The sequence below is a fragment of the Passer domesticus genome, chromosome 16 (assembly GCF_036417665.1).
Source record: "Passer domesticus isolate bPasDom1 chromosome 16, bPasDom1.hap1, whole genome shotgun sequence".
Taxonomy (NCBI): Eukaryota; Metazoa; Chordata; class Aves; order Passeriformes; family Passeridae; genus Passer; species Passer domesticus.
Genome location: NC_087489.1, coordinates 11655812 through 11676119, shown reverse-complemented (window position 1 = coordinate 11676119; position 20308 = coordinate 11655812). Strand labels below are relative to the sequence as shown.

Sequence of the window (20308 nt, the reverse complement as noted above, 5' to 3'; positions counted from 1 at the left end):
ACTGTATCCAGATGATAAAGAATTATCTAGTTTAACCCCAATATTTAAAAATTAACTATTAGCAGGTCCCAAGATCTGTGTTAAATACTGAGATGCATTTCCCTTAAAGCTCAGCACCTGGAAAGGAGATAAGAGAGAAGCCAAGCTGCAGCTCTCTTCTGGAGAGCAAGGAATGCACTAACTCACCTCTTTACTTTTAGTCAGAGGTTTGGTGGGATCCTGGAGTTTGCCTTTAGCACAAATGTCTGAAAAGCAAGACTGGGGACTTGAATCCTCGTTGTTATTCCCTGTTTCCAGCACAGCTCCCTTTGCAGGTTTTCCACTGTCAGCTTTATATGCTGTTAAGCTGAGCTACACATTAAAAAAAATAAAATCATTAATGAAAGGAGGTGTCCCTTAAACCTCACTTGTAAACTGATAAAGCAAAAAGCTGCAGGTCTCTTCTGAAGAGCAAAGAACTCGGGCACATACCTCTTCCTTATTTTTGGGGATAGGTTTAGTGATATCCTGAAGCTTTCCTTTAACAGAAAATGTGTCTGAAATGCAACGTTGGAAACTTGAATCTTCATTATCATTACAGGTTTCTGCTGCAGCTCCCTTGGAGTTTTTGCCACTGACAGTTTTATATGCAGTTAAGCTGAGCTGCACATGAACAAAAAACCCCAAACATTATTGAGAGGAGAAGCAAAAAGCAGTTGGCAGCCAAATGAACAATTTCAGTTCAAACAACTCTAGGAAAAGGTTAATGCTCTTACCAAAGATGCTTCAGTTAAAACTGGTGAGAAGCTTTTCCTCCCAAATGTCAACTTTGTAACTGCTGTCTCAGGGGACTCAGTTACACCCAGACTTTGCACAGTCTTGTTTTGTGGACAGAAATTACTAGGAGAGGTTCCTTTCTCAGAGTTTAGCATTTCCCTGTCCTCTGGTGATGACTCCTGCAGACCAAGGGACCTCTCACTGGAGCTGGGCTCTGGACTGGCATCTCCTGACACTCTCTCAGCACCTGGGGAACAGTTCCTGCACTGTCAGCACCAGCAGGGGGACCTACACAAGGGCAGCCAAAGCCCCACACTGCCCCCTGCTCCAGCCCTGGCAATTCCCAAGTCTCAGATGTGTGGAATTTGGCACAGCCTTGCCACCCTTGCCCTTTCTGTCATTTTCAGCAGTGTCAGATCTGTTCTAACACTGACATAATGGGTTTCTGTATTACCCCGATGTCAAATACCTGCACCAACCTACAGAAGTGTTAGTGACATATTAATACAACTCCTTCAATTATGTGGAACAACTGGAATTATGGGATATCTCATTTTAAAAGCATGAAATAAATGTTAAATTCTACTGCTGTGATAACCCTCAATTAACCCCCACCTCTTGTTTCAGTACTGCTAGAAATTAAAAGTGAAAACACCTACATCTCATTGTCTCAAGGGAGGCAGGGCTCTCAGCTGAAGGCATTTCCAGCTCCTCCTGCTCTGCAGAATTCCTGGATGCAGCCAGTGCTTTCTGCACATAGCTGTCCACCCTCTTTGGCTCCACAGGTACAGCCTGCAGTACCTTTGGCTGCTTGTAATCCTTGTTTGGCCCATTCACGTGTTTCTATCAAAATACCAAAGTTACATAAACATCTTTGTAACCACAGTGTCCATAAAAGCTGATAAAGAGAGATAGGATTGACTATCTATATACCATTGATCAAGCAGAAGGAGCATCAACAGAAGTACTTAAATCAATAAGCAGATCAGGTTTTCCAACATTAATAAACACTGAATTTCTTTAACTCAATACAAATTTCTATTCTTATGAACTACTTAACTGCTGGAGGCAATCACTGTTTCAGGATTTAATGAATAAAGTTTATAAACATTTTCATATATATTGACATGTTATGCTAAAACAATGAAAATGTTTCAGCAACCAGTGTTCCTTTACTAAAAATCCATTTGGATATTCAGCAAATGTATTGACACAACATTACATCAACTCAACAGATTTGGCTCACTAAACCCTCCCATTTAAAGACATTTTCAAAATATTGTCACATTTTCAAAATATAGCACACAGTAGTTCTCTGCTGCAGAATAAATCTCATAAATAGAAACAAAAATCTATTATGACTAAGAAGATTATTGAGGACTGATTTTCTTAGCAGATCAATATTCACCATTAAAAAAGGGGAAATATTAAAAAAAATAAATTAATTTGCTTCTGTTGGGCACTTAAAATTCAGGAGTACCAAGTACAAAGCAGAGCAGAGTTTGCTTTGCAAAACATGGCAGGAATGGATTTTTAATAATCCAGTGGAACTGCCCACCTGTATTTTGGATTTCTCCTCCTTGGAGGTGCATGCTGGAATCCTTTCTTCACTTTCAGACTCAGAACTGGAAGGCTCTTTATAATTTTTTGTTGCTGCTGCTCTTCGAGGGAGTTTTTGCCTGGTGGATTTTACCATCATTTCATCCATTTTCGAGTTCTGGGGTTCACATTTGTTTATCTTTGGAAGAATAAAACCATCTTCAGTTAACAAGAATGATTAATACATACATGAGATAAAATGGCAGATAACTGGGTTTAATTACTTGAAACTAAAAAGTTTAAAAAGCTTTTTACCAAAGCTCAGAGAATCCAACCATCAGTCTACAAAACCAGCACCCAATGTAGAAAATCATTCTAACTCACTCCTGACTGAAAAACCAGCTAAATATTACATTAAAAGAATACAGTACTTGGAAAGAATAAATTGTATTTAACAAATGATCTGGGAGAAATATCACGTATTTATGAAAAATTATTTTAAAACAGTTTCTGGGGGAATAAAGAGATTTTTAATCTACATTAAAATTCTAGTTACAAATTTATGTTTACCTTTTTCTTATTTGTATTTTTGCCTTTAGCTTTTTCCACGTGGCAAGCAGGTTTCAAGGATTTTTTTGCTGCTAAAATGCAAGAAGGTTGAAAAATCAGGAAAATATTCAAATGTTTGATATTATTTTCAGCTGTAAAATAACAGAATCACTTTCATGCCCACAAATTGATTGATTCAGTAACTCCTTTCAGCCCATTATTTTGAAAAAGACATTTTTTAATTGTCAAGAACTTATACCTGTCCCATCCTTCCACAGTTTTCCACATTAAAATACAGAATTTATGTAAATTGATCTCTATAAATTATTAGAACTAACTCGAAAATTCTTTATGCTTGGAAACATGACAACAAAAATATATGACATTTGCAACACAGCACATGCCATGCTGTGCACTTCATATCTATGGACAAATTACTGCAACATTCTTCAGAAATATGAAAAAAAGTTCTTACTTTTGTCTGTGCTCATTGGTTTCCCTGATTTTTTACTTCTACTGTAATCAATTATCTGGGCTTTAGGTTTCCTCTTGGATTCCTGCAGCCAGCTAATCTCTGTCTTGCTGTCATCCCCTCTGTTTTCTGTGTCTGAGTCACTGAAGAGATGCTTCTTGTCTCGATTGTTTCTAGTCTACAAAACCCAAAAAAGTTCCTAAGTTATTCATTTTTACACATAGCCCACTTACATAACTGGAATTTAAAGGCAGGAGGACAAGCTGTACTGATCCATAAAAATCTGAGCCTTACCTTTTTTCCTCCCTTCCCTTCTGTGCTGGGTTTATTGATGGTTGTGCTCCTTAATTAGAGAAATAAAACCCATCTTTAAACAATACATTTAAAAATAGTTGTTCTAAAGCTTTCTACTACTCCCATGCTATCTGGATTGAGGATTCAAACAAAGGTACCTACTTTTGCTTCCACATTATTTTGGGATTACCTGTTCACCTTAAACCCTAAAGGCTGTGTTTGTTTCCCAATTATCAGTAGGAGCACACAGCAAAAACAAAGCCCTTTCCAGGAGGATCATTAACCAAAAACCATCCCCCTCTATTCAGCAGTTTCTCTCCCTGTAGTATTCCATGAGGAGAACTATTTCCTTCATGGAACACATCCCTTCCTTTTTATCACCTTCCCAAAGGACCATCAAGGAACAGCCTAGAAGAACACAGCAAAGTTTATTGCTTAAAAACACCAACAGAGCCAAGACATTCTGGTCATGCAGCATTCCCTGGAATATTGTGACTGCCTGCTGGAGAGTGCAGGCTGTACTAGGATAATCAGCAATCAAAACAGAACATCCTACCCTTTTTTGTCTGGCTCTGTATGAACACTCAGTTCAGTCACACGCAATTCTTGGAGCTAAAAATGCAAATAGAGAAGAAACAAAGGAAGATTTTCTGTGGTTATAGAATCTGTACAAAATTAAACAGGCTACCAGCCAGTAACTGCTAAGGAGTTTTTTTTCCTTAGTTATTACACTCAGTAATTAAGGGTCATTAATTTCTATCTTACAATTTATTTAATAGAGCTGACAGTTAAAACCAACAGCAACTGACTGAAGCTTTCAGGATGTCAAAGCAATAAAAGAGCTCCCACCCACCTGCTTCACAACCTTCCCCAATTCACTCCTCTGAGCCACAAGAAGCAAAACTATCTTTAATCATCTTTCTTTATCATCATCTTTTACTTTCTTTTTGCTCAAACATCTGCACAAAGATGTCTTTAAAATGGGGATTAGAAAGATGCCAGTAATGTTTTCAGGATAATTTAAAATAAAGATACTCCTAACACACTGTTTAATTCTTAATTCAGGAAAAACATAATCATAGCCTGAAGTGGCCAGAATCTTAAGAGAGAGTACATTGTTCAATATTTGAGAATGCTGGAGGTATTTACAAGGCAAACTTTCTCCTCCACTTAGTTCACTGATATAATTTGAATTTTCAGATCTTAGTTATACTTTCAGTAAAACATTTGACTGATTTCCTTTCTATTCTATTCATAACATATAAATTTCATTATTTCTTACTCCAAGCTTGATTGTAGGCTCATCAAACCCACTGATGTTAAAGTTGTAGACATCATCCCTGCCAAACAGAGAGAGATCAATTTTATGACTGAATTAATGAAAATTTGACAGTTAGGTGTGCGTAATCATAAATTGTGTTTGAAAATGTAACTACTTACAAAATGTGACCAGCAGTAATATTAAGAAAGGAAGCAGTTTTTAGGGTCCTGTCCTGAACTTCTTCCTATCCATAAATGAAAAGTTAGCTCCTCTGTCAAATCTGGACTGTGCATTCATAGACACTGTCATCTCAAAAAGCAACTTCTTCATCATGAAGATAATCAGGCTGATTACCAACAGTTCAATATAGCAAAACATATCTGCAGTCAATGCATAATTAACATCCACAGATACTTAATATCCTATGGTATTTATGAACTTTCCCTTTACACCTATTGACTTCCACTTCCAGTATTTACATATTAAAAACAATTCCAACAAAAGCACTGATGTGTTACCTTGGAGATCCAGGATTTATTTAAATGTGTCCTAAAAATAAAGATACATTTAGTTAAATGCTAATTAGAATAGTGCCTATATAAAAAAAATCTCATCAAACCCAGTAAATTTATTCACGCATTTAAATACAACATCAATTAAAAGATGGATTAAAAGAGCCCAGCCCCTTTCATTTATCAGCATTCATGGGCACATCACAGAGACAGCCAGAGGCACACAAAAACTCAGCACAAAGGGAAGTAGCTCACATTGTACCTGTTAAAGCCCAGGGAATCTCTTGCTTTGCTCTTCTCGTCACTCTTGTCTCTGTATCTGTCACTGATTTTACTGATCAGTGATTTGGCTACATCTGCCATTTCTTTAGACTTTGGTTTCTATAAAAACAGTTTAAAACTCAACATCCAACAGAAGAACAAAGCTGCAAATAGAACTTCATGTTCCTAAACACCCCCTAAACTTCATTAAATGTCTCCTAATGGATTAAATTACATTCATTTGAAAAACATTTTCCCTTGCATGACAGTAAACCCACCAGTTCTGAAACACTGAAAACTGGACAATTCTCTTAAATGCTAGTGGAAGAAACAAAGGTAAGAAATTCTCACTGTCTTTGACTGTTTTGGGTTTGCAGTCTCTTTTCTGAGGAGAACATCAGGGTCCTCTTGTGCAAGGTCAGAATGTAAAGATGTGTCAGACACTCTGGCTGAAAGAAATGTTTTAAACCATGGTTCAGTAGCAGTTTCAGAATTTTTCTTTTCTGTATTTAACAGTTTCTGTTCCAAACAATCAACACTCTGACTCTCCACTGAGGATGGTATCAATTTAATTTTCCTGGTTCTGTTTTTTTCATTTATCTGGAGAAGTTCTTCAAAAAGCTGAATAAATGCTTTTTGTTTCACAGCTCTTTTACTACCAATAGCAATAAAGGGAAAAACAATCATCACTGCAAGTTAATTTCTCTGAATCTATTTTTGAGAGTAACAGTTGACCAAGTGTGACCATCACCTGGATGGGATGCACGTGCCAGTGATAAATTTGCCTTTTGCTTGTCCCCAGTTGTTATATTCTTCTCAGGAAGAGGGAATGTTCTTTTTTTCCATGTTTCAGTTTTATCAAAAGAAGTCTCCAAAAGACCAGGCAGCCTAAGAAAGACAACACCATCCTACTGTCAGAAATTGAATGATAATTATAATAAAAGTGCATCAGAAAATAGGAAAATTATTATATCTGAGAGATATCAAAGCATTTTACATTGCAACAAAGTATAAATTCTGGTAATGCTTGAAAATTCTCCCTTCAAAGTGAGTGACAACAATGACTTGGAATTCACTCCCAGTACTTACAAAGGTTTGGTGCTTCTCCCAACTGGCTGAGAATCAGGAACAATATCTAACACTTCATCTAAATGAGACATTAATTTGGTGTCAATTATTATGGCAAAAGAAAAAATTAAAATATTTTTATAAATAAGGACTACCAATGCCAATGCTTGTAAAATTACTTGCCTAAAGTTTGCTTTTCTGTGGCCTCTTGTACAATTTTTATGACTTCTTCAGAATGCATTTGCTACAGGGAATGACACCCAAAAGGAAATATTAGTGCAGGACCATAAGCAGTACAACCTCATAAACTTGTGCTTTCTCTAATAAAACATGACTTTCTTGCTCTCATTTCTTGGAAGTACTGTTCCAGTACCTTCCCATGTATTTCTGCCTCATTCCTGGTATCTGACCTGATCTGGTTTGTTTCACAGAATTCATTGTCTCCTGTGCATCTCTGCTCACTCTAAAAAGCACAGTAAGTACCACGGCCACTTACAGCCCATAATGCTCTAAACAAACATTCTGTACATGAAAGCCTTTTCCAAAGCATGGCTGTATCAAAAAATGTTTCAGAGCCCCACAGTCCGGGGCTTGATCTGCATCTGAGCAAGGCAGACATTTACAACATTTAGGTATTTTTTTTATAGTAGTGAATGCCTGATCAAAAATGCACTAAAAAAAGCAATGCTTTAAATGCTGCAAGCTGAAGAACTGAACATTTCACAAGCACAGCTGAGTGTATTCTGTGGTTTATGACTATTTCACTACTGCACAATCAATTAGAAATTATTGCATATACCTTTCTCCTATTACACACAAAGGAAGAACTGAGGTTCCAGAAATAGAACGTTAATTCTGGGCTCAGGACTGATGAGTGAATGCAAATTGGGCCTAATTTTGTTAGAGTTCAGTCTGACTTCAAACATGTTAAACCTGAATTTCAGAGGGCAAGAAAATATAATGCAATGAAGTAAAACACACTATTTTCTAAAAATGACTTGCTTCCTGTAAAACTCAAGTTCTTTAAAATATGAATTAGGAACAAATTAGAATAGAAATGAATTATTCTAAGAAAATGCTATTCTTAGAATAGAAATGAATTATTCTAAGTTATTCTAAGAAAAAGACTTAGCTACAGAGGACATGCATACTCCAGGAGGTTCCTGATAGAAATTATTTGTTCTGCTCTCATATATTGTATCCTTGTCAGACCTCTTAGTAGAGCTGGTCATTTCCAAAGGCAATTTACATCTCCCTTTAAAAGGAGTGGCTGAAATAAAACAGATGTGTTAGAATTGCATCAGTTCTCTCATTACAGAAGGAAGAGTTTTGCCCACCATCACAGATCTATTCCACAAACTCCAACAAAAGCTGGTTAGTTTTGATACCAGCCCCTTCTGGACTTTTAATAATTCCATTTATTCCAACACTGTTATGTGGAGATTAAGAGCTCACTGATTATGGATGTCTGGAGGCAGAAGCAAAGCTTGTTACAGGCTGGCTTTGGCAGAAAATAGCTGGTTTCTATTTTAAGATTTCACTGTAATATATTTTTACTGAGTTCTCAGCTGCCTGACAGGAGGAGTGCCAGGTGACCCCGAGCTGTTGGGAAGGCTGTGCAGCCCCTGTCCCACACCCTGCCTATGGACCAGGAGCAAGTGCCCCTGAAACATTTCAAGTTTTAAGCATCTGCTCAGGAGATTTTATCATTTCTCCTTTTCATTTCCAGCCCTGCCAAGGATCACAGTTCACGCCTGAGTTTCAAATACCATTTACAGTGTGTTTTTACCCTGAAAGCCCTTGCAAACTTACACGTGCTGACGAAAAATGAGCTCCTTGTGGACACACTTGCAGGTCCAGGAACAAGCACAGATGCTTCAGACACTTTCCTTTTACGGGATGGAGTTATCTTGAGGAACAGAAAGAACTTGGCCATAATACACTGACTTAAGGATGACAGCACAAGAATTCAGCAAATTTATTGCCAAGAGTCTCTTGTCCATTATTGGAGTGTCAATTGCTGCTGCTCCAGGCATCAAGGTAATGTGATTTTATGCAGTTATATTTCAACAAAATATTTTTAAATTGAGATACATGATTCTTGTTTTCTAAATTAATTCAATGAAGTATGGGCAAATCCTGCCTCTTGTTCACCAAGGGATTCCCTGGAGATTCTGCAAAGCTACAAACTAAGGAGAAATATGTTTATGGACACCCACTACTGCACCATGAAGACACAGGAACTGTTTCAGTTTTCAGCACCTCCCCTGCAGTCCCTGAGGACTTGACTTCACCATACTGGGACATTTGAGCATATCCTCAAAAACTTCTCTTTAAAGAGAATTCTCAGAGCATCATGGTCTAAAGATCATTAACAATTCCTTTTTATTTATGTCACATTACTGTAGTGTCAAAATACTAACAATTTTTTTAGCAAAAGGATTTTTCTAGCTTTATAAAACAAGAAAAACAATCAAACTCTTATTACAGTACTAACTATATTCCAACTGTCAAATAAGAAGGGGTTTAGACTATTAAATACTACAAATATTTAAACTGACATGCATTTTCTTCCTACTCCTCTTTTTTTGACAACCCTACTTACCTTGGAGGAATCACCTCTGAGTTTTTCTTGACTGTTACTTTTACTCTGAGTTCTCAAACTTGCAGGAGATTGCTGAATTTTGTATTTACTGAGTTTCTCCTTCTCCTCTCCAGATTTTTCTTTGAATCCTGGTGACAGCTGACTTTCTGGTACCAGAACCTGTAGAATATTTTAATTTTAATTTCTTTTCATTTGTATACATTATTTGGATTTTATAACATTTTATTTTTATACAAACACACATAGCAACTTCTTTACCCCAAGTAACACATCCCCCACTGGAGATTCTGATAAACTTCAGAGGTCACAGACCTTTAGTTTGAAAAACTTCCAATTTAATTGCTATTTTTGTCACAAGGATGGGTTTTCAAGTAACAATGCACATAAAAGAACTTGCCCTGTGCATATTTGTCTATTATTTGGATATTCATATCTCCCCCAAAAAAACAATACATGCATACTAGACACCACTTGCCTGGCTTTAGACTTATCCATACTTATTCATATTTTAAAGTCCTTGTTTTTACTGTTTATAAATTATGAATAATCAGACGAATTAAACAAACCCAAGAAAGCATCTCAGCCCACTGAGGTAGAATACCTGTGATCCACTTTCATCAAAGACAATGTGGACAGCTGTTTTGGCTACTGATGCAGACTGCTTCTTGCTGAAATCCTGCAAAGGGAGATGTCAAAATAGACACTTTGCTCTTTTTTAAATAAGAAACAAAATATTTAAGTGAGAGATCTTAAGTGTCTGAAATCAGATGACAGAGGAAAACAGATTGTACAAATTCACAGCAGATTCATCCCTCTTGAGTTCCTCATCAGAGCTCAGGACAAAGCAGTTTGTTAGAAGCAGAAAGGAGGAAGGTATGGCTTGCTAAAAATGTTTTACTAAATGAGTAAATTCATGAGTGTTAATTCCACTGCAAAACAAGACAGCTCATGAATCATTTCTGAAAGTATTTGTAAGCAACCAGGTTGCATTTCTGGAAAATTAAATATGCACAATGTGACCTTAAGGTATGGTGTTCTCTTTGCAGCCTGGAAATTTTTGTTGCAATTCATTTTCAATCTCGGTATGAAAGATCCAATTCAGGTGATTGAGTCCAGCAAGCTGAGCCCAGCACCAACCCCTGTCCCCAAGTGCCACTCCTCAGGGGTCTCAAATGACCCCAATGATGGGGACCCCACCACTGCTCCGGCAGCCTGGGCCAGGGCTTGACAGCCCTTCCAGTGGAAAGATTTTCCTAAAATCCAGCCAAAGCCTCCCCTGGTGCAACCTGAGGCCATTTCCTTTTGTCCTCATCAAGCATCTCTCCCAAAGCTCAGCATATGAGGAGTTCTGTAGCAGTGATGTTAATGAGAAACTCTTGGTATGGAGAGATTCCAAAAATCACAGCTGGAACATTTAAATGGCAATGAGACATTGAGTTTGAATCAATTTAAAACTATTCAAAAAGGTGTTTCAATCTTACCTTGCATTTATGAAATCCATAAATCTTTATGATCACATCTTTGATTTCCAAGATGGAATCAAAACATAAAAGAAATTTCTCTCCTTCAAGATTGCCCACACTCATTGGGCTTTTTAGATCTATTGTTAATAATTTCTTTGAATCTTTTTCTGGACAAAAACAAAATTTGAAAAGCAGTTTCATTTCAATTTAACAGCATCTCATATAATCTTTGTCAACACATGACACATCCTTCAGTTCAGGTACTAAGATTAATTTTTATTTAATTCCCTCCAATCTACAATAATTTTATTAGTAACACAATTGAAATTTTCATATTTTAGAAATACCTATTCTCTATATTATTGCACAGAGTTTTCTTTGAAGGTTATTTACTACAGCTGCAGACACATTACAGGTATTTATTGTTCTAACAAGTTTAAAAGGAATATTGTTACCTGTCATTGTTTTATGCCTTATTTGGTATTGAAATAACTCTAAGACACAATTATTAAATTATTCTCCTAAAATCACACCAGCATGCCCACAGTGCAGATGTGACTGCAGTGCAATTTTGTCCCTGATAAAAACAGTTCCTACAATATTTTAAGTGAGAATTCTGCTTTGCTAGAATTAAGTCAGTACTTCAAGATTAATCAATTTGAAATTATATTGAAAATCCAAGTTAGAATATAACAAAAGGTCCCATTTTTGAGTCCAAATACCTTCCAGGCTGTAGGTGTTGACATCTTCTTCTTGTATAATGACTGTTTCCCACTGCTGATCCTTGTATGAAAAAGACATTATGAAAGATAGACAAGTATATTACAATTTAAAGAAATCCAGTGATCAAAGTCATTCAGTGACACATTTCCAACTTTTTAAACCTCTGTTACACAGTGACAGGAACTTGTCCTTCACTGTTGCTCACTATGCACATGTTAAACTATTCCCAACAGCATTAGGAGTCATTACTGTGAAATTAATTGATCCAAATATCAACAAATCTGGATTTTTTTTTAGCCCCATCAACACTGGGATGCACATGTAAGTTCAACATGTTGAACATGGGGAAATAAATTCTGACACACTCCAAGGAATGTGGATTTGCTGCCTCAGGAGAACCCAGTGGAGACAAAACTCAGCTTACTGCATCCTCTGCTGCCACATAGAAGGAAATACTTCTGCTGCCAATGTTGAAATCAATCCAAAACTCTTCCAGGTTTTCATCCAATGGTATCTGGAGCTAAAACAAAAAGAATAAGATAAAACAGTAAGAGCAGAGCACAGATTACTACCAGCTCAGAAGGCTCATGTTGATCTGAACCCAACAAACTTTGAGTCCATGCCTATTTGTATACCTCTGAAAAAAGTTAATTTTCTTATTTTTATCTCTATTTTTTCTTAACTAGAAGGCAGAAAACCTTACCTCACACTCATCAAGAGCTGCTGATAAACATGGGAATGTAAAAACCCTGTAAGAAAAGGATATTTTTTCAAGTATTCTATAATGCTGTAAATAAATTTTGCAGATCTGAACATAGCAAATGGATTGTGTTTTCACAAACTTTAGAGACTCAGAGATCCCAGCAATGAAAGTGATTTTTATCCCAAGGAGGTAACATGAAATTTAATCACAACATAAAATCCTAAAAAAGAAAATATATTACATAAAAAAATCAGTTTTACCTTCTTTTGTCTCCAAGCATGCCATTCACCTGGTTAAGAAATTTTCTGCAATCCTATTAAAACACAGAAATTTCTTAAAGAATTGTAAGATGGAAGTTTCCCTCCCTGGAAATATTCCTCATGTGACTTACTGTCTCAAACTCTGAATCTTTAATTCCTTTAAATGCAGTGGACACAAACTCCATGGGAAACCACTGGGAGGCCAGAAGTCTCCTTTGCTTCTCTGACACCATCCTGCACAGAGCTTCTGTGATGGCCACTTGTGTGTCATAGTCTGCAGCACAACAATTCACAGCAGGAGCAGATTTAAATAACTGCTGAGGTGGAAAATGTTAGCAGGAAACTGGGGTAAGCAGTGCTGAGCACAATCTAGATCCACACATGCAACCCATAAAGGACAACTAGAAAAAGAAGTATGGGAATAACGATGACTAAAGAAGTTCTTTTTCAAAATGAAACCAACCAAAGTTTCCAGGACTGTCAGAGCCACACCAGGTTTAAACAAGAGAAGTTTTCAAGTTTCATCTCTCTGAGCTGGGAAATTGCTGGATACCAAAATGATCCCTGAGGGAAGTTACAGTACTACTGCCCATGGCCACAGCTCCCAGCCTCAAAGATTGACTTGTTTATCATATTTCCTATTTGAAAAATTTCATTCTAGAAAACCAAAAACTTCAATGAGTTTTCCATACACAGAACAGACAGAAACATTCCAGGTTGCAGACTACTTCCATGCAGTATTTATATTTTTCAAATAACTCTAACCACAATATTCTGCAGTTTCCAAATGCCTTCTCTGGTTCCTTAATGGGTCTGCAGCTAATTTTTAAGAAGCTCAATACCAAATTCAGTCCTATGCTCACCTCCAGCATCCAAAATTGTCCTCCCCATTTCACTCCTGCCAAACAAAGGAACATTGCATCAAAATGTGAGAGCACCACAAGGCCCAGAGGAAAGGTTTGTTATACACTTTCAGTGTGTGAGACAAACCCCTGATTCCATGGAACTGTAGGACTTCCAAGGGGTAAATACCTCTGGTAGCACTGCTTGGGGACCTGAATCACCTGACAGATACAATTTTGACTCTATGTGCTTTTCTAAAGTGCTGTAAAATGATTTCCAGTGCCAACAGCCCAACCTTCCAGTGACTGATGCAGTGTGCTGAAAGCACATCCTTACAAATAGGAGTTTAACAGTTTTATGACAACTGGGATGGGGAGAAGCCTGATTCAGACTGAGAAAGAGGAAAATTCAGGCTTCTGATGGAGAATAACCCATGAGAATACCTATCCACAGCCACTAACACTCAGAATTCAACAGCAAGTGCAGAAATTAAGTTAAACAGGGACCAATCTGCACAACAGCTTGGTAAAAACCACCTCCCAACTCTGCAAATGATGGAATGATACAAAAATTATACTGAAGATCATTTACATGGCAAGTAACATCTCCTTTGTAGAAAGTATCTTTTTCCTGGCATCTCGAGGGATCTTGTCAAGCAATAAATTCAGTTTTTTTATTACCTAAGAAGAGTGGAAAAAAGGCAATATAAAGTAAGTTTGTTAAACTTTGAGCTGTTCTTATTTTGAGCCCTTGTCATGTATTTTATACCACTGAAGAAAGCAACAGGCTTAAGAAACTGCAAAACAAGAAAAGCCAACGAGTCCTACATGACTTTAAATGGTATTTATCTTACTAAAATAACCTCAATTCCAAGAAATTACTTTAGTTTCAATGGGAACAGTAGTTGTTCAACAGTTGTTTCTTATTTGCAGGTTTAAATACAGAAAATCTTCCAAAGCCAGAATTCTGTCTGCAGTTGATTGCTGAGCTAAAGTGTACCTTAAATTATCATTAAAAAGCCTTTCCTTTGGGGATGTAGCCTTTACAGAAGACTTTTTTGTAACTTTCCTTTTCTTTAGAAGGAAAATCCCCTGACAACCTGAGGTCACTAAAACAAACAGGAGAAATTTGAAGATACTGGAAGGAATGCAAATTTCCTGCAACTGACTAGAGAATTTACAACCAATAACCTTAATCTTATTCCTAGCACTTGTAGAGCTAATTTCTTCCTATGCTTTTATACATATAATACATATATATACATATACAGAACTTTGATATCACTGTTTTGGAATTTACTCTTTAAAAAAACCCCAACAAACAAACAAAAAGCCCCACAACCACAGGTCAGTGATCTGAAACACCCCAACATATAAACAACAACAAACATTCCCAGAGACACATGATACAATCCTTCTGATCCTAGAGCACTACAATATTCTCTTTTTTTGTAGCATCTGCACAAAACCTCTTAACACACTAACCAGAAAACTGCTGCTTAGAAAGAAGGATGTTTACCTCCTGCTGAACATAAATATTAATTCTTGCATCAGTAATGAGGGAACATGTTCTCAGAACAAAGTTTTCTAGTATTTGCATTTTACCTAACAAACAGGAAAGAAAGAAATCAAAGAGTTGTCACGAGTGTATCAGGGTGCCCCTCATAAACATTTGGGAAAGGATTAATTTTCATTTAGAAATTAAACACAGCATGTCTGTCTTTTTATAAAGGGTTAGTGATATGTAAAACAGAATAGTTACTTCCATTTACAGTAACCATGCTTTTATTCCTTGCATCACTGTGTAATTCCCCTGGGTAGGAGATTATTAATTTTTTACACATAATTGTTCAATTCCATAACTCAGCTCCCTGAGACACAGCTCAGGTGCTGGAATTTATCTCCCCAGGGCCAAGGAAATGAATCTTTCACTTGGATCATGACACCATCAGTCTGCAGGGACCTTCCCCCCAGTGCCACGCTGAAAGGTAAGGGCAGGGTGGCACTCACCAGGACAAGGTCAGTAAGGAAGGATCACTGGGCTGTGACAGGACCTTAGAAACATTATTCCTATCTTTTAGGAAGATTTTCTTATTTTTTAGTAATAACTCAATTCATCTGCCATCTCTGAGACTTATTGTGCTTTTTTATTACTGACAACAGAAAGTTACAAGGAAATCTGTCCACAGAGAAACCCCAAACTAAAGGTGACATCACAGGAATGAGGAATATGATCCTTCATGTGTTCTGATAGAGACATTTTAAACTCCCATTTCTGCTTTTCAAGCTCACCTTCAGGTCTGCTATCACACACAACCTGCAATAAAAATAACCAAAACAAATAATTTTGATAAAGAAAATATTACAGCATAAAAAAATTATACAACATGGAGCTGAAGGAAGTAATCAAAAAACATTTAAGATTTTGAAATTATTTTGTCCTTAACAACAAATCTAAGAGAATATTCCGACTAACAAGTGTTTTCCCAAAATTATATTTCAGTTAAATTTACTGAAATTATTTCATGAATGACAAAAATTTTTATGAAGAGAAGAAAACCGACCTTATAAACTGGATTAGCATCCCAATAATGGGTGTAATCTAAATTTGATCGAGATGAAATTTTTTTTTGGTCATTGAGCATTTACTGTTACTGTTTTTTTAAACTTTATTTCATGATGCCAGCCATGAACTGAAATTATTATGGATACAGCAAACTGTTTAACCAAAATGATTTATAATCTATTCAGAAGTCATTGTAAAGTTAACTTTAGGAAGATATTAAACAGAAACATATTTAAGGTCCTTTTATTGCTAAACTAGTAACAATTACTTTGACAAATTTTATTATCAATGTATATTTACCAGCAACACGATGAAGAAATCCTCAGCCAGACTTGTAAGTATTTCATTCTTTTCATTTCCTCTGAGGACCAAAATTCCTTTTAACTTTTCAAACCAATTGACCATGTAAAGGGAAAACAAAGGTAAGTCTATTTTAATAGCCTGGAACAGGACTGTGGTTTGTATTATACGTCAGTAAAACTGTACAAACTCTACAATGATTAAACAGCAGCATTCACACTCTGCTGAGCAGATGTTAGCCCCAGACTGAAATTCTTCACTCAGGCCAAACAAAATTAGGTGATTTTAAGGACTTTTTAGTCCAAAAATTGGAGATCACTTTGACACCTGCCACCACAGACAAAGGAGCTGAAAATTGATAATGGGCGAATGGAAGTGTGTTGTTTGGTGTGAATACAAGCATAAAGTTATCACCCTGGTTTTGTTTATTGTTAAATTTTGTTTATTATTTTGGGCCCGTGTCATGTATTTCATACCACTGAAGAAAGCAACAGGCTTCAGTAACTGCAAAACAAGAAAAGATAACGAGTTCTACATGACTTTAAATGGTATTTGTCTTACTAAAACAACCTCAATTTCAATAAATTACATCAGTTTTAATGGGAACAGTAGTTGTTCAACAGTTGTTTCTTATTTGCAGGTGTATTATCATATTATTTATTATTTGTTTATTATAAAAGCAGTTGATAAGCAATTAAGTAACTCTCCTCTGATATTGCCATTAATTTTCTCCAGTGAAATCTCTGGTGAAAGCAGAAAGGAAGTGTGTCTGTTGTTCAGTTTTTGCTGAGTTACAAATGATTGATCTATCTACCATGCAGGTTCAAATAACACCAAAAAATCAGAATAGCACTAAAATCTGTTGAAAGAGCAGGTAGAAAATTACTGCTGTGGGAATTTACAAAAAAAAAAAATTAAATGGCATCAGGAAATTGTATTTCCTGAGTCAAAAGCAATGTAACAAAGCACATGAAAATACATAATCTTGTTTCAATTGCTGTAAGCATATCTAAATTAATGATATATTGCATGATTTTCAAAGCCCTCACTGGGACAGAGCAGCATTCCTTTATAAGGGGCCACATGACAAAAAACATTTAAATATGAACAATCTTTGTTGCAAAGTTATGGGAATTTCTTAATTCTGACTCAGTCAAGGACCAAATCAAACACTGAGCTGCTCAGCACTGCACCATTGCTTATGCACTTTACTCATGTTTATAAAGCTATTGAGAAGGTCACAGATGCTTTATGGTTTTACTTATCCTTCCAACAAGACCGTGTTTTATCATTGCTGGGAGCCCATCTTCTCCTGCTATGCTCATTTTTCTCCCACATTTATGAACAGCATTCAGTAAAGTAGAAATGCTTTTGATTTCTTGTTTGTCAAGTGCCTGAAATCAAAATTACAACAGGAGCTTTAGTGTGAAGTCCCACACAAACCTATATTTAATTAACCAGAAGGTGTTTTTATTCTCAAAAGCCACCTTAACTGCAGCTTCAAGGAGAAATTTCATTCATAAAATTTATTTTGGGTTCTTAAATCAACTGCTGGTGTCAATCAAGCCAAATGAAAAAAATCTTTTTCACCCTCTTCCAAAGATGGTGTAGATGATTTGATGCAATGATTACATTACCCAACACAGAAGCTTGTCCAATTTGTTGACAAACTGTTTGCTGCATTTGTGAGAGACATTTTCACATTCTTCTGTGGCCAGAAATTGTTCTAAGGATTGGAAATCCTTTTTTCCTGCAGCTTCATCAATTAACTTTTCAAGCTGTAAGCAATATACCAAAGCAACTATATTACTGTGTGCTTAACACTGATATAACACATCTAATTAACACAGATTTGATGCAAGTTTTACACAAACGCCTGCTGCACTAGAAGCAAATATTCTGAGTCACAAAATACTTATGTCTAAAACCTTAAGTACAGAGCACCCTATGTAATACATTAATCTTGCAAATGCTTATGCACTGAGAATTTAATTATTTGCTTTAACTAGTTTTTGTTTCTCCTATTACAACTAAATTCCTACAGAAGTATTTGTTGTATCAATGCCCCTTACTTGGTATATTCAGTACTTTACACTTCTGAGTTACTTTTATCCATTTTGTCCCTTTATTCTTTCTAAAATTCTTTCAATTACAACTAAATTTCAACATTGTGATCTTAAGTATCACCTCAGTTGATCACCCTGTGCCAGATTCCTATGATTTATTTTCATCAGTAGCAATTTCCAGTTCCTCTTGCTTTCCACCCAGCTACTTTGCACTAAGCCACACTGCACTGCCACACTAAATACTTTCCTTACAATTAAATGCTATTAATTAAAACAATCAATACTTATATCCTGCTCCATCAGCACATACCTGCATCTCACTCCTGGCTGGCATTTTTGCAATTCACCAACTCGGCTGCATAAAAGGGAACAATCATCACACTTTAAAGTGGTTTTGCAAACACATTGGCAATCAGTCAAAACACAAACTCCAAAGACACAAACTCCCAAGTTTGTCAGTGTGTAAGTGCTATATAAAGGCTGTTTAAACAGCTGGGGATATAAGGAAACTTTCTTGCATGGATAAACAATTGTTTAAAGCAAAGGAGAGGAAGGAATGCTCAGTTCCATGGCCAGAGGCACAGAGGGGCCTGAGGACCCTCAGGATGTCCCAGAAAGGAGAGGGAACAGAAGGTCAAAACCAGGTTATTCAGGACAGGACAGTCAGCAGCAAAACTGCACACAGGCCTCGCCAGAAAATGGTAAATTAAATAATTTAACACAAATATGATATATGACACAAAAAGACTTCTGGATTATACATACAGTGATGGGCTCCAAAGTGATTGGCACCAGCTAAAAGCAACATCTGGGTAACAGAGGTTTCTGAAAATAGTGTATTAATACTCAAGGGCAGGAAAAATATTAGTTTTGTGGAACATTTAAGAAAAGCAACTAATCTGTACATGCTTTGTATGAATTATTTTAGACCAACCAAACCATGTGATGTCGACAAAGTGCAGCTTTGGTCTCCCTATCCCAGACATTATACAGACAAACAAATAATGATTAAAGACAGGTAATTACTTCTGTGGGACATGAACTGTGAACACAGCCTAGCTATCCCTGCACTAAATAACACAGAAATAACAAAGGGTGATTTTTAATTACTTTTTCCACCACAAGAACAACGGGGCTCCTCTGAGGCCCGTGCTGGCAGCTCACAGCTCTCCCGTCTCCGGCCCGCTCAGACAGCCCTGAGGAGGGATCAGAATTCCCCTTTCCCCACAGGAGCCCCCGGGCCGCCCCGGCCGGATCCGGGCCCGCGCGGCCTCACCGCCGCCCTCAGCCGCGCGCCCTCAGCGCGGGCCGGGCCCCGCGAGCCCCGCCGGCCAATCAGCGCCCGGCAGCGCGGGCGCGGGCCAATGGCGAGCGGCGGGGGGCGGGCCCTCAGCGCGGCCGGCCGGAGCGCCCTCAGCGCGGCACCGCGGGTTGCCTTTGTCCACAGCCGCTGTTCAGGGCTAATTTCCCCCCGCACACAGAAATTACCGGGCATGACTTGCTACACCACTGTAATCCATTCCTGGGCTTAATTTAGAAACGCTTTCACTGCCCGAGTGAGTGCTCGGTTACAGACCCGCTGTGGGCAAAGGGCTCCCACTGACGTCTGTGGTGTTTATTATGCAGAGGGAACGGGATAATGTGCTTAAGTGGAAGGCAGCCGTGCATTGGATAATGTGCTTAAATGGAATCCAGCAGTACTGGAAAATATGTTTAAATGGAATCCGACAGTGCCAAAGGGGGGCTTTACCTGTACTGGTGTGGTACTGGTGTATCTATTGCCATATCACAAATACAGATGATAAAATTTATCATGACGCTCACATACTCCAGAAGAGTATCGAGAAGTGTCTCCATTCATACCTAGAATAAGCAGCAGTAGGGGAGCATCTAGGAGAGAAGTCACCTTTCACAGCAGGTAAACCTGCAGCAATTGTAAATAAAATAGAACTGCTGATTCCCTGAAATGAGAAAGATAAAAACTCAATACTATAAAAGAAATAAAAACACTGCACAGAAAGTATTTAAAATACCACGAGATGTCACTGTAATACAAGAAAATGACAAG

The 20308-nt window shown here is 37.3% G+C and overlaps 1 protein-coding gene across 5 annotated transcripts in view; it reads right to left on the bottom strand.

Annotated features, from left to right (window-relative positions):
- The window catches only part of SYCP2 (synaptonemal complex protein 2), a 29062-nt gene extending 9554 nt beyond the window's left edge, over positions 1-19508 (bottom strand). For all 5 annotated transcript variants that reach the window (XM_064391045.1, XM_064391047.1, XM_064391046.1 and 2 more), the window contains exons 1-36: positions 19351-19508; positions 18551-18595; positions 17812-17952; positions 17440-17568; positions 16175-16279; positions 15601-15625; positions 14828-14913; positions 13901-13989; positions 13330-13364; positions 12598-12740; positions 12467-12519; positions 12207-12252; positions 11928-12023; positions 11503-11563; positions 10799-10947; positions 9919-9993; positions 9318-9476; positions 8525-8621; positions 7864-7982; positions 6896-6956; positions 6734-6791; positions 6396-6532; positions 5996-6093; positions 5646-5764; positions 5390-5420; positions 5051-5115; positions 4893-4950; positions 4167-4222; positions 3611-3659; positions 3320-3494; positions 2866-2936; positions 2315-2494; positions 1416-1599; positions 756-1003; positions 472-642; positions 187-351 (exon numbers count right to left, since the gene is read on the bottom strand). In XM_064391045.1, coding sequence (XP_064247115.1) covers positions 187-351; positions 472-642; positions 756-1003; positions 1416-1599; positions 2315-2494; positions 2866-2936; positions 3320-3494; positions 3611-3659; positions 4167-4222; positions 4893-4950; positions 5051-5115; positions 5390-5420; positions 5646-5764; positions 5996-6093; positions 6396-6532; positions 6734-6791; positions 6896-6956; positions 7864-7982; positions 8525-8621; positions 9318-9476; positions 9919-9993; positions 10799-10947; positions 11503-11563; positions 11928-12023; positions 12207-12252; positions 12467-12519; positions 12598-12740; positions 13330-13364; positions 13901-13989; positions 14828-14913; positions 15601-15625; positions 16175-16279; positions 17440-17568; positions 17812-17952; positions 18551-18574 — 3558 coding nt within the window. In that variant the 5' untranslated portion in view covers positions 18575-18595; positions 19351-19508. The remainder of the gene's footprint in view (positions 1-186; positions 352-471; positions 643-755; positions 1004-1415; positions 1600-2314; positions 2495-2865; positions 2937-3319; positions 3495-3610; positions 3660-4166; positions 4223-4892; positions 4951-5050; positions 5116-5389; positions 5421-5645; positions 5765-5995; positions 6094-6395; positions 6533-6733; positions 6792-6895; positions 6957-7863; positions 7983-8524; positions 8622-9317; positions 9477-9918; positions 9994-10798; positions 10948-11502; positions 11564-11927; positions 12024-12206; positions 12253-12466; positions 12520-12597; positions 12741-13329; positions 13365-13900; positions 13990-14827; positions 14914-15600; positions 15626-16174; positions 16280-17439; positions 17569-17811; positions 17953-18550; positions 18596-19350) is intronic.
- Between the last annotated feature and the right edge of the window lie 800 nt (positions 19509-20308).